Below are 15,215 nucleotides of genomic sequence, written 5' to 3' on the forward strand. Positions count from 1 at the left end.
TTTTTGGATATATTATTTAGCATGCTCTCTCTCTCACCTTAATTGTTTCTGTGATAAAGTTTATTCCATTGTATAATATAAACACCTGTTATTAGTATACTATAGAATGGATTTTATTACAGAAACAAGCCCATTTGTTTGTTTAAGAGAAAGAAATAGAGAGAGAGAGAGAGAGAGAGAGAGAGAGAGAGAGAGAGAGAGAGATTTAATCAAAATTCAGAAAAAAATATCTGCTGCAAACTTAAATACAGTTGAAAATATTTATCCTTTTGTTGAAAAAATATGTTTTGGATGTAAAAGCATGCAAAGATTTCTTATGAATATATTAGATATTATCAAATCTTAACTGGTATATGTGAATAGGTACATGTTCATCTATATTACTCTCAAAAAAATATTCCACCCTGTATCATACAATTGAAAACTTTATTTTAATTGACATTTATTGAATACTGTTATAATCTAGTTGGATGATTATTCATGCAACTAGTTTATAACTAGTAGATTTTTAATTATTTGTTTCAGAAGCTTTGTTTCTGCTTGATTATGCCTAAAGCATACTCCTGCTGTTGGTGTCATACTAGAAGTTGTGGTGGATATCAGTCTAGGAGACCTATTAAAACCCCAGCATTGATATGTGCAACCGTGAAGCGAACTGGACGGGATGTCTCCAAAGTAGATGTTATCTGTCAGAGATGTTTTAGATCTTTTTCTCGATCACAGACCAAAGTTCCAAGTGTTTCATTGTGCAATGAAGTGTCCAAAGACCCAGACTTTTTACCACCTAAGGCAAGAAGCGACTCCAATTCAAAAAATCTTAGTCCAAAGTCTATTAACCCTCCAATAGCTTCCACACCAAAAGATCACAGAAAATGTGTTGTCTGTAGGAAGCCTCATAATGAAAGGAATCGTCTTGTAGTCGTTCCCAATGCAGGTATTACACAAGCTTTTATAGAAAACGGCATTTTCATCAATGATGACAGCAAATGCTGTAAGACACATCTACAGGATGGCTACCTCAGCAAAGCGGCTCGGTCATTACTTACAACAACCAAAAATGAAGAGCAGTTGTCACGATCTGATATATGCAAACTTTTATCTGACCTAAGAGATACTATCAAATCTTCAACATACCTGAACTTTGATGTACCATCGCTTTTAAGTGAAGAGGGCTATTCAAACCTCACTGCATTAAAGAAGGAACAATTTTCTGAACTGGTTAATGAATTAAAGAACTTGAATAACAACTTCAGCCGCTCAAAAAGAACATGTCTCGCTGTATTCCTCACAAAGCTTCGGACTGGCCATCCAAATACAATTCTCTCCAGCATATTCAATCTTTCACTTATTCAGATTCAAAGAATAACTCCATCTGTTAGAGAGGCTCTTATGAAAAACTTTGTTCCCAGACATCTTGGTTTCCAACACATTAGCCACCAGGAACTATGCTTGCACCATATTACTCCAATTGCCAGAAAGCTGTTCACCAGTGAGGATAACCAAGACCAGGCTGTACTCATCCTTGATGGTACCTACATCTACATACAAAAGAGCCATGACTATGAATTTCAGCGGCTTTCCTACAGTCTCCATAAAAACCGTCCATTAGTGAAACCAATGATGGTTGTAGCTCCTGATGGGTATATCATAAGTGTTCTGGGACCATACCTGTCAGACTACCATAACAATGATGCTAGCATAACTAATTGCAAATACACAATTTCAAAAAAATTCAGAGACACTTAATCATAAGGATATGAATGAACATTTGTATATGTAAATGCTATAAAAATTACTTAACGCTAAAATGAAACAAAAATAAACACATGATGCATGAGGTACTGATATTGAAATTCTTTTTCTTCTAGAATGGTTGAAAGAAGATGATGTGGTGATTGTCGATAGAGGATTTCGAGATGCAGTCACATTCATGGAAGAAAATGGTCTTCAGGTACATATGCCATTTTATCTACCAAGGGGAAAGAAACAACACCCCACAACTGAAGCCAACATATCTCGGATGGTTACAAAAGTAAGATGGGTTGTGGAAAGTGCCAATGGTAGGCTTAAACAGTGGAGACTCCTTGATAACGTAGTTCCAAACAAACTTCTTCCACAAATAGGAGACTTTGTCCGCATTGTATGCGCTCTGTGCAATAAATTCAGACCCTGTCTTGGGAGCATGGATCCAGAGTCATCGGAAATTGCAACTAAAATGTTGGAAAAAGCAGATATGCCAAATACAGTCCAAAGTCTGGTAGAAGAAAACAACCTTTTGACTCGTCGTGCTGTATACTCAGCCATTGAAGCCTCCTCAGACCAGCTGGATAATTTCCCTGTTCTCTCCTTTGATGATATGCGTACCATCACACTTGGAATTTATCAAATAAAGCATGCAGAAAACTACTCGAGGGAACATTTAAAAGATGGAGGCAGTTATGAAATCATGGTATGTCATGACTTTCCTTTTCTCTTAAGAGTTAAAATTCAGTCTCGACACTCAAGGAACATTCTACATACTCTGTGGATTAAGTATTACTCTGAAACAGAAGGTGTTGATTCTATTTGTGGTTGGTACTGTACTTGCAAATGTGGAGCAAGAATAGTGGGTTGCTGTGCTCATGTGTCAAGTGTGTTGTGGTTTCTTGGTTGGAAACGACATCAGAGTAATGAACCCTTTGCATCTGGATCTGGGCCCAAACGCCATTTTCTGAATGCAGCTCATCTGGAGGACTCTGACAGTAACACAGTTGAAGAGTACTACTGCTTAATTGAATGTAAGTGTAAGTAATTGTGACTTAATTTTGTGATGGCTTTCTCATAATTATTTCATTTGAAGAAATGATGTTATTTTTATGAAATTTGCAAAAGAGATGTCGTGCAGAATTAGTTTTAATCTTTATTCAGTGATTTGAAAATGTCTCCATGCTAATTTAATTGCATTTGTTGGATATAAATGTATACATCTGATGTATTTAACTCAAGAAATCATTATGATTGTACAAAATGTTAAAAAAAAGTTGTTACTGTCATGATAATTTTAATGAATATATATTGAATTATTTCCTTGTAACATAATTCCAAATGTTCTTTTAAAGTGTTATTGTTTAGAATTTGAATGAATGAACAAGTATTTATGTATGAATTATATATTTTGTTCTATCAATTCTTTTATGTGGATGAATTAAATTATTTTTTAAAGTTCAATAATTATATGAATTTAGTTGCAAATGTATGAATTGGTTGATAGGAGATTTTGGATTATTAAGTAATTTTGGGTTTTAATGTTGTCCTGAATTGTTGTTATAGAACTGTAAGGGGGTTGAGTATTTCTTGTAGATTGCTCCTAGGAGTATAGGAGTACGTACTTAAATGTATGTGTAGATGGTATGTTAATTCATAGACATGTACATGTATAATGTTCTTATGATATGCTTTTATTGCTACATTACTTTATTTTGAAAGAAAATGACAATGGAAATCTGACTTTTCAATTCTTGCATTCAAAGCACACCACTGTAATAACATAATGTTTAAAAGAAGCTTTGCTTTATTTAAGTATTGTTTTTGATGCATTGTTATTAATTTGTAATGGTTCCCATGGTAACAAGTTAGCTGTTGCTAGGGAGAATTTTGATGCATGTGTAGGTGATATTAACAAATATATATAAAAAAACTATTCTACAATATACTTTACTGTAGTAATTAGATTGATAAATTTGTTAAGATACATGTTATGAACTTGTTGCTATGGTAATATTGGTTGCTTGGATATTTTTGTTTTGTTGCTATGGTTAATTTTTCTCATTACACAAACATGTCAATTACTATTAAAACTGCATTGGAAATATTTGCCTGGATTTGTAACTTAAAAAAACAAATTTAATAAATTAGAGGATAAAAACATATGCCGAAAAAGGGTGAGTTTTCATGGACCGTTGCTAGGCAACATGACGTCAAAACAGTACAATTAAGTCATAAATTAAAAGGTTGACCCATATCCACCTTTCAGTATAACAATTGTTGGATTCTGAGAGGGGGCATAAAATGGCACAAACCGCACTTAGTTCTTAATCTTTTGTTTAGGGGTGTAAAAGTCACCAACGAACGTGTTCATGCGAAGCGCGCATGATGATGTCTAATTGATTACATAATAATTTGATAACACATTAGAGGTGATAGAAACTTGGACTATACTTAATCCGAACACAAAGGCTAGCTAGCTTTGAGCAATCTAATAAAATCCTTGTTCATTAACTTTTTCACCTACACAATTTACCTAACAGATCAATTACTTACAAGAGCAATAGATGACAAAACATAAAAGACATAGATTTTAGCAACCCTGACAGAAGGTAAATAATATATGTAATGTTACATAACACTTACTCCGAAAAGTAAATTGAGACATGTTACATGTTATTAAATCAATATGTTCAGAAATATAATTTTAGTTAATTTGAAGACAAGTTTTCCTCACGACATAATTTTACATACAAAATGAAGGAACACAATTTTTTTCTCTTGTTTACCTGGGAATATGGACTCCACTCAAGTGATAGACATGAATAACGCTTTTCCTTCATTTGATGAGATTTTTTCGTGTGCGTATATTATCAGACATTTTTTGTGTAGTTGTTACTGTGATCTGCTTAATTCTAGCGGCGTATCGTAATGGATTCTGACTCTCCAGTTTATTAACACGTGTTTTCAATAATATCGTGTTGTACAGTGTTATTCAGAGGGTGCATCAGGCACCCCCCCCCCCCCCACCAAAAAAATCATTATAGAGTTAATTCATACACCTCCTGGCAAATGAATGCAAAACTTACATGCATTTACTAGCAAATCCATAATGAATGTAAGACTGTATAAAACTAAGACTTATCTGATCCAGGGCGCCCCTTGCACCCCAGGTGATGATTTATCTGAGGGTCTCTGCAGAGACGTTGCCTCGCTTTTTATGTGATAAATTGAAATATATATATATATATATATATATATATATATATATATATATATATATATATATATATATATATATATACACACACACACACACACACTAAAAAAATGAATGTAAAACTTGCTAGACTTAGTTATCAACTTTTTGGAATGTCATGATATTTCACTACATTAGACTGATTTTAACAGGTTAGTATGAGAAAAAAATTGTGTTTAATGGTGTACTAACGTTTATAGAAAGCCCATCGTAGTTAAGCTTTTCTTGAATTCAAATAGTTTTTGACAACTCTTTCACTTTTATTATAATTCAAGCTTCAATAGTTATACTTTTTAAAACTTCATTTACATTGTTCCATTTAACTTTTCAGCAAGTCGTAGTAAGTTAAATTTCTGCAATGCATAGGATTTGGATAGGATTACTGCAGATCTTAAATCTACAAAACTTTTAAGATTTTAAAAAATGTTATTTCTGTTATGTTTCATAAAAGGAATATCACAAAAGTCTACATTTTAAAACTTCATTTTTCCCAACATAATCTCTTAAATCCAGACTCTCGCAGGGGGCTAAGCTGACAAGACTACCATAAAAACAAAAGGAAATGTTTCTTGTAAAGCAGAGGTTTTAATTGGATAACTGCAGGTTTTAAATTCAAATACTTTTAAACGCTGTAAATATTTATTATTTTTACTTTTTAAGTATAATCATAAAAAGAAATATAAAAAATTTGAAGACTTTATTTTAACCCTAGATAACCTTTAATATCGCGCATTCTCATTTAACGTTAATAGATTCAGAGGATTCAACTAATATTTACTTTTCAGTGATTTTTGTAATAAATATTAATGTTGATAAATTTCATTGTAATTAATATTGATATTTATTGTTAAAATGTCATTTTAAATTGTCATATCTAAATAAAAAAGTAGTCATCTGGAAGCTGTCTTTCTACCTCCTCTTTTTATGCAGACTTGGACATGTAGAGGAGGAGACATTCCGGAAACATCTTGGCTAGGGCACCCGCCAGGTGTGGGCATGTTGAAACACAGATCTCGAGGATCTAAATAAATTAATTATCATAACATTCAATATAACCCTTAGTGGACTTTTATAAATATCCTTAGTGATGGTTTCTAACAGTTCGTAACATCAGACGATGGAAAGGTCATCACTGATGCCTTGAAAGATATAGATAGTAGAAATAGATGAGCTCCTTGAAGCCTATTTATTCATGAGTATAGAGTTAAAATAACAAGACATCAATATCGCATCAAATACATATAAAGAACTGGTTCAAGAACCATCCTTTAATTTAGAAATTTTTTTTTTGAAATTATCATATGATAAGAGTTTGCGACTGATATTAAGAATTCCAAAATTTTTTACCAAACTTTAAAAGAATGTTGTCTTTTCTTGTCTGCAAAGAAACAAAGACGGATTATTTCAAATAATTAAAAAGGTTCATTTGAAAAACGAAGCACATATAAAGATGCTGCACTTCGATACCTTACTGCAAGTGACTTGGCTCTGTACAGCTCAAAGGAAAACAATTCTCGCCAGTCGGATAACGGTCCGCATTGTTGATCTTGATGGTATCGCAAGACCACCAAAAAGTCGAACTAAGGATCTCTCGAGCACTTTAAAAAATTCAAAATTAATGCTAAACAAGGGCACCGCTAAGCGGAGCATCCCCTCGCGACATGAGTTATTGTGTGTAGGGATGTACTATTTAGGAATAAATAGTTATTTTAATGATAAGACCACATTGTACTATCCCTACATTACTGCAAAAACTACATTTTCTTTACCTGTACTCGATCTAAATCCAAAAAATAGGAAGTTGTTGATTTGAACTGCTTACTTTCACTTTGGTTTCAAAGAAGTGAAGCAGAAGATTGATAACTCTTACTTAGAAAGTTCGATTCATAACTCGTATAAAAAAGTTGGTTATGACATTGATTTAATGAAATAATAATTTGTAATAGTATTAATGGTTTTGAAAGGCACATGCATTCTTTATTTGTTATTTTACAGAAGTGTGCAATCTATGATAAATATTTTTAGTTTTGAACGAATATTGTCATAATGAATGCCCCCTCCCTCCTTTACAATGGTGTAATTTTATCTAAGTTTTTGCATTAAAAATTGACCAATTAATATGACATTGCATTTGTTTTAATCTTTTACAATGAGGCATACTTGTGCAAAGGTTAAGGAAATTCCATTGGAAGTTTTTTTTCAATTTACTAGAAAATTGAGATGGAGTGCACACGTACACACACAAACATACATACCACACATACGAACACACACACGCACGGTAGCGATGCTATATCCCCTTTGCAACAAGTTGTGCGGGGGGATAATAAATGCTGTGCTCACCAGTATTATGTGGGTGGTGGATTTTGCTCTTGTCGTGAGAACTCATTAGCTAAATACGACATACATTCTGCATATAGAAAACTGAATTTTTTTATTAACGTAAATAATTTTGTACAGACATATAATAATGCCATTTCGTATTTTAAACGCACCCTTAAAAAGAATCAAAAAGACTGACTAGCTAAAACGATATGGAGCTGTGCCATGTAAGAACTTTAGGGATAAATCTTAGAAGTGTATTAACTTTTTAATTATTGCTCAATTTGAGTTTTTGCTTCCCTTGGTTTGAGAAGCCCAAGTAAATCGGGTTTACCTAAGAAGAAGACTGTTTTTCAAAGGGGCATGGTCACAATTTTGGTCAAAATTTTCCTATTTTTATGTTAACAATGCTTCGGTTATTATAGACATGTTTGCTTTATGTGTGTGTGTGTGTGAATGAGCGGACGTATTACTAGTTAATACTGGCTCACTTCCGAATATATTGTTTCAATAAAGCTGCATATTCATTTAATAACGTATACCTGTATCTATATAAATCAAAGTTTAATCAATCATTTAATAGATCATGCCAAACCACTATATGAGAGAAATCGTAGACATTGACTGTACAAATCATCACACTTGATAAGATCATACATTAAGCATGAATACATAAATTCATATTTTCTAGATAAATATCTAGTAATGAAGCAAATTGTATTGCTTTCGAGCCACATGCAAGTTCTTGTTACCCTTACTTACCAAAATTGGTACGTCATAAATATACGTAATAAGAAATAATTCTTGGAATATTATGAGGTGACAATTTCGATTGGAGCTTGGTCAAATCTATCATAAAGCTATCCTGGCTTTATTGGATTCGATAACGCCCCGACCGAAATTACCACCTCATAATACTCAAAGAATGATTTCTTATTCCTTAGATGAAAAAATGACAACAACAAACCGTCAACCATCTCAAAATTCCATAAAACGAAATACTAATTCAAAGCGAGCAACACTGACCTAAAAAAAAGATAGAGGTAGGATCAGGTGCTTAGGGGGAGTGAGCATTCTCTGCTGACCGGTCACAGACATATATCGAGATGTATGCTCTAAAATTGTTAGTTAATCTGTAAATATGTAGTCAATTATAAATGACAATAAGTAATACAAATTTTATTGTGTATTTTTACGGGAAACTTCATGTTCAAGACTGTGTTTTGGCAAAGGACGGTGCAGATGATGAATGGTATGGTATTTAAGAAATTTTCATTGTGTTAAAATATACATGATTAATTCACTGAATAGGTACCAAGTAAAAATAGTATATCTTGTGTATCAATATTATTAAGGAAACATAAATGGTAACAAGTTTTTTTTTTTTCCCACTCAAATTTTTCTACACACCACTATACCACTAAATATACATCTTAATTCTTATATAAGTCCATGTTTTAATTATATTCAATTTAAGAGAGATAGATATATGGAGATAGAGAGAGAGAGAGAGGGGGACTATAAAAATATTTCCGTTTAGATATTTCATTCATTTACGTTTTATGTGACAACCATATAATTACATTTATTTAGTAACTACACCAAACAACTAATGGTCATTGTATGGATTAAATTTTTTATAATCATTAATCCTCAAGCTGAAACACTCGGTATAGACAATAAACATACAATACATTATGTGATTGTAACTTTGTTTTTTTATTTTGTTTAAGGATATGTGAACCTGACAAAAACAAGTTCATTGCGCAACGCGAACTGTCGTCTGGCGATGAGCTGTCGTATTTCCACATCGACGGTTTATTTGCTTAATTTAAGATTTAAAACAGTGATATAAAATGTGTAAGTTTATGAATTTGCATTAAATATCATTTATATCAACATTTACATCAAAAGGTTTTACTTTTTTAATCATTTACAAACTTAAAGTTTACGACATACTTGCGCCGATTTCCGGTAATTTCCAAAATCTCGATGTAAACAACAAGTCGGAATGACAAAAACTGATGGATATTATTAGTGTATGACGAATATTGCGAACACAAACTGATGTCGGGTGTCATAAAAAGGGAATGGAAAAAGGACGAGACCATACACCAGTTCCCTGTGATCTAAACCTGCCATTTGCAAGCAGTAAGCATGGTAGGTGTCTTATCATGACATGTGCTATTGTATTATGTTCACATTACAGATTATTATGCTCGTATATTATCCACGTGAAACCAATATCGCCTAGCCTATATGCAGAATAGCTATACAATAATCCTAATTTGTTCAAACATAAAAATTATTCATTGTTAATTCAGTCAGTGTTTGTAATAAAAATAATCACAATTTTAGTTCGAATTTTCTTAAATGAAATTAACCATCTGATGATAAATGGTAAGGTTAACGGCATAGAGGGCCCTGAGTTTACTCTAGCATATGACAAGCTTATTTACCAACAGTTACTCACAAAATATTTTTAGTGTAACACTTTCATGCACATTAGCTTGAACAGTATATTTGTAAAGAATAGCTTTTGATTAATATCATATATATATTTTCCTAACATTGTCGGTATTATTAATTTTGACCGAGATTTTATGAGACTACAATCTCTCGAGCTACTCCTAAAGTTCATTGTATCAAGATACAAATTTTCATACAGTGTAATTTATATTTTTTCAATCTTTGAATGTGTTTGACATCTGATTCAACGTTACTTGATCGAAACCAACACGACTTAAACAATGTTGATGTGCATTGTCATTTACACATACTGCATCTTTATAAGCCGGTCCTTTGAATTTTGACACGCTGATCCTATTGTTGATTTGTTTGATAATTCTTTGATTTTATTTCAAATTTGTCTTCAACTTTGTCAAATGTTGTTTGTTTTGTTGTAGAAAATATAATGAAGCAGATCAATGTCGGAACTATACACACAAAAAGTTGATTGGTCAGCATAAAATAGCTGGTAAGATGTTTTCAAATGAATGATCTTGCGATTCCTTCGTACTTGATTTTTAATTTATTTACAGGAAGGTCCTTCTCAAATAACAGTCTTCTGAAAGTAAATTAAGATGTTTATCGTCAAGAACACAGCATTATTCCTTATTCTGGTGGTAATCAGATGTCAGATAGAAATTCATTAATAAAACCAAACCTTTGTCACCAATGCCTTGTCGTTTTGAGATTGAACTTTCTACCACCTTTTTGCACATTAACGATTGCTTGAAAATCATCATTCTTTTCAAGTTTTGGCTCAAAACAATAATCAGAGTAACTGTAGTGTACTAAATAATGAGATTAATTACAAGAATCAAATAAGACACAAATTCGATAAATCACTATTAAATGAAAAATATTTATGAAAATTTAGGATGTATCAAAAACGCCAAAAATATTTAAATATTTTATATATATATTTCATTTAAGTCACGTCATTTTTTGTTTAGTTTTTGCTGGGACTATATGTAAATAACACGTTAATTTGCCCCATCCTCAAAATTATGCACATTTTTACTTCAAGCAATTTACACAAAAATGTTGTCAAATTGTAATTTTCATTTTGATGGTCCCACTATCTTAATCACTTTTGGAATATAGGGCGCGTTCGATTTGTCTACACCTTACAACCGGTGTACACTTTTCTATTATCAAATGCAAAAAAGTAAACAATCTTTAAAGATCGTAACCAAGTGATGCATGTAATGATGATAATCCTTTTAAAATCTAAGTAATAATCTGAATATACATTGTATACGGTTAAACTGCTGTGACAGAGCTTGATTTGAACAACGTACTATTTTACAATTTTTTCAAGACAATAGTTTCCATGTTATGTGTTTTTAAGGCTGACGTTTACAAAGTTTAAATACCTAATTATAACAAAATTGTTGGTTCTGTGAAAGAACGCACACTAGCTGAGCTTTTTTACGATAACACAAGTAAGTCTGGAAAGAAATTGCTTATTTAAAGAAGGACTGAAGATGAACGGAATACTTCCAAAAACGGGAATTTAACAGTTAAAACTGTAATATCTGAAAGTTCGACTTTTGCTTAGGATATTCTGAAGTCCTTCTCTGGCATTTTTGCGTGCTTCAAATCGTAAATGTATTGGGGAAATGGAAAACTCCTCCCAATACATTGCAGAACTGTTTTTTGCATAAAACTGTTAATAATTTGCTTGCTTGACATCTATCTACTTAACGAGGAAAATCAGACATCTCATTATATCGGCAAATCCTGTAAAGAACAATGCAAGTAGAGATTGCATAGAGATACCTATATCAGCTAATCACAACATTAAAGACTGCGATAACCGTAATGTCAAAACACAAGAACAAAGTTCGGCAATAGCTTACAAAACTCCAAGGGAAAGTAAAGGGACTGGATTTCAGCTTTAAAATTAACACAGGCCACCATTTTAGCAACAGTTATACCCCTCTACACCATGCAATGCAGATCTGCTGAGCATGAAGGCTGGTCTACAGTGATTTCTATACCCAACACTGCCCACGCCGTGATTTTCCCTTTAATGTTCATTGCAAGTGTCAAAATAATAAAGTGCTGCAAGAAATAAAATTTATCTATTTAACATTTCGCATGCACGACCGATAAATTTAGCAGATGACACCAGACTTAACACTTGCTATTACGTAATACTTGTCGACTAAGCATTTCAGATCACCAATTCATTGATAGCAAATTTGTTGACAGATTTTTACTAACTGGATGTTTTTTTTAGCTCACCTGAGCTGAAAGCTCAAGTGAGCTATTCTGATCACATTTTGTCCGTCGTCTGTCTTTCCGTCCGTCTGTAAACTTTTTACATTTTGAACTTCGTCTCTAAAACCGCTTGGCCAATTTCAACCGTATTATTATGTATCGTGAAATGCAAGTAAATGTAATGCAGCGCTGCCACGTGTACCACGTTGTCTCACTGTTATGTACGGTGGGTCATGTGGGTCAGTACTTGTATGGAACTTTATGTGTTTGTGTTACTTAATGTGTATGTTCTGTGTACACAGGTCTCGAATAGTGAATAGTGTACAGGAATGGAGTGACTTGTGAAGTTGGTGTCTGCTCTACCTACCAGTGTCCTGATGAGTATCAGCCCATGAATTTGTTCTCAAACTTCGTGTTATATAAATTGTGAACACGTTACTTTTGGTGTTTTTGTTTATCAATTCTGGAGGTGTTTTGAAGCCTGTCGGCCAGCCCGCAACAAAATATTCAAAGAAAATAAAATAATTTCTTCATGAGTAAACAAAAAAAATCTATCTGTATCATGTAAATGTTTAGAAAAGGAAATCGTTTGGTTTCTTCTCCCGAATAATTTGGTTTATTCAACTCGCATGTTATGCATCGACTGTAAACAAAACAAAACTTTAGAAATATTAGTGAATAAAATGTACACAGGTTTACTTTTGATTTGCCAAAACATTACAACCTTTATACATGTATATAATGATGTCTAAGTCGTAATGCAATCATCGGGGCAAAATTTTGATTTACGGCGATATAGCGCGGTATCTCTTTATGTCTTTTTATTTTGTTAACAACTTTTGTACACCATATTTTTTCATTAAAATATAGTTTAATTGGCTTGGGAAACTACTTGAATATCTTTCATTATGCACATACATAACTTAAGTATCGTTTATAACTGTTCACAAAATTTGATATAAATTCGGAGTCGGAACTCTATAGCAGCTTTAAGTTTTTCGATCCAAAGTATGTATCTAGTGCATGGTGAACTCGCTCTTAAGTGTAACAGAAATGTTGTTTAATTCATAATGAAAACCAACATTTCATAGGTAGTTCATAAATATATGTAGGTTTGCGAAGTCAAAAATAATATAACCTAATGAATACGGAGACTGTCTCTATTTCAACTTTTTTTAGTCTCATGGAGGGGTTTAATTAAGGGCGTGCAATGCCATTATTGTATATTTAAAAAAAAAATTCGTTAACCTTTGTACCGTTAGGCGATAGAAATCTGTTTTATTTATTTAGAAAACATTTTCCAGTCTGATCCATCACGGGCTGTGAACTGATTTATTGATTATTCATTAGCTTTAGTTTGAATACGGGGGGTTTCATCTTCATTTTATATACATGTAATGTTAAATTCTGATAAAGGTATTTATACAGGACATTTGGAAGATTTTTAATAAAAATATACATGTACATACCTGTCAAAAAAGTGAAATTGATATCAATGAAAGATATCTTCATTGTCACACTTATCAATTTCATATCAATCACGTATCAATTTTTTACTCGGAAAAAAAAATCACAGGAACGAAAACAGATTTCTTACGGAGATTTATAATGGGAAATGTTTACATATTTTCTTCATTCGGAAGTCACTTGGAATACCTCGCGCAATGTTTCTACGTTATCATCCGAGCTTGCTGCAATACAAAATCCCCGTAGACATCACATTTTTAGCTGATAATCTAACAAGGCATTTAAGTTCAGAAATCTTGAAACATTTTTCATTCTTTTGAATGTACATCGTATGAACCCGGGGATATTTATAAATATCAAGTTATTAAGCAAACGTGAGGATATCTTGGAACAGAGTATTATGAATTTAGTACACTTTAAAGATTTATGTGCACGATAACAAAACTAAATGCGTCACATGAAATTGTATTTTTTTAATAGATGTTAGCTATAATGAATTAATTAATCTATTAAATATAGCAAAGATTTAACTCTTGCGGTACAGAATCAAAGCAGTAATATTTAAATTCATAATTGCACAATCATAATAGTGTTTACCAAAAATCCAAGATTTGCATTTTTTATTCAAATTAAATGAAGAAAACAGATTTTAAAATTTCTGTTTAGTAATCATGGAAATGCTCTAAAAATATGCATTTCTCCATGGATTTTTTTTTGTTGCAAAAATGGCAATTATTTTTAATAATAAATTCTACACTGGAAACCCCAAGTTCTGCACATTACTCAAAATATGTTCTCAAATAGGCATAAAAATGCCATTTTTACATCTTAACCTATGGTTGCCATGGCAACTGAACCACATAGCAACAAACAAAACGTTAGGCTTTTTTACTCACCAAAGTCTATCAAATTGTCAAATATGAAGAAAATCCATGACTATGCGTGGCCACCAAATTTTGATTCTCACACAGAATTGATCTTAAATGGTTGTAGAGAGGACACCAATGAACCTCCTTCATATTTTTTTTCAGTATTTATAACCTCAAAATAGGTCTGTATCTGCGCAGTTCGACAGCTGTTCTGACTGATAAAATAAGCATTGTTCTGTTCTTGTATGCATACTTTTCAAACAAAATGACGTGTAGGACTTCATATTTATTGCTTTTATATTTTTTGGCAACATTTTTTTGGCCATTTTCGGGCAGAAACAAGCCAGTTCAATAAATGTGTTCATTCTTATCCTCAAATGTACAAGATGGCCGCACATCCCCTTAATTACGGACCTTGACTGCATTTAAACCTGTGCAAATTAAACAACTCTGGTTAAATGGAACGGACAGATAATTCCTCTTCTTGATTCGATAGTCTGACTTACGATTTCAGCACTCAAACAGTGAAGCTGACGAGATTCTTGCCTGCAACAGTCTATAGAAATGCAATACGACTAACACCCCTCTCCTCTTCCCGGACTGGTGCATGGTGTTAGAGATGTAAGGAGTCCTAGTGTATTCTCCTTAAGAATGTGAACCCCTGATGAGTTCAGTTCAGAGAATATACTTTTTCTTCCCCACACCCATTACAGAAGTCCATCAGGGCCATTCTATGTGAAAATGCTGTCAGTGATATGCTTTAAATTTAGAATTTTGTAATAACTTTCCAATTCAATTAAAGAGAAAATGTGTTTTAAAGGAGT

General features: G+C 32.6%; 1 protein-coding gene and 1 long non-coding RNA gene across 2 annotated transcripts; one reads left to right on the top strand and one right to left on the bottom strand.

Annotated features, from left to right (window-relative positions):
* Positions 1-426: 426 nt before the first annotated feature.
* Positions 427-4,069, top strand: LOC136274860 (uncharacterized). Its single transcript, XM_066082611.1, has 2 exons — positions 427-1,727; positions 1,849-4,069. Exons 1-2 carry the CDS (start codon positions 547-549, stop codon positions 2,789-2,791), a joined length of 2,124 nt encoding a protein of 707 aa, XP_065938683.1. The 5' UTR covers positions 427-546; the 3' UTR covers positions 2,792-4,069.
* A 1,656-nt stretch (positions 4,070-5,725) lies between these two features.
* On the bottom strand, positions 5,726-6,835 carry LOC136274336 (uncharacterized). Its single transcript, XR_010712630.1, has 4 exons — positions 6,772-6,835; positions 6,470-6,600; positions 6,350-6,380; positions 5,726-6,023 (listed from the first exon to the last, which is right to left on the bottom strand). It is a non-coding gene; the product is annotated as an uncharacterized lncRNA (long non-coding RNA).
* Between the last annotated feature and the right edge of the window lie 8,380 nt (positions 6,836-15,215).

This window comes from Magallana gigas, chromosome 4 (assembly GCF_963853765.1).
Source record: "Magallana gigas chromosome 4, xbMagGiga1.1, whole genome shotgun sequence".
Classification (NCBI taxonomy): Eukaryota; Metazoa; Mollusca; class Bivalvia; order Ostreida; family Ostreidae; genus Magallana; species Magallana gigas.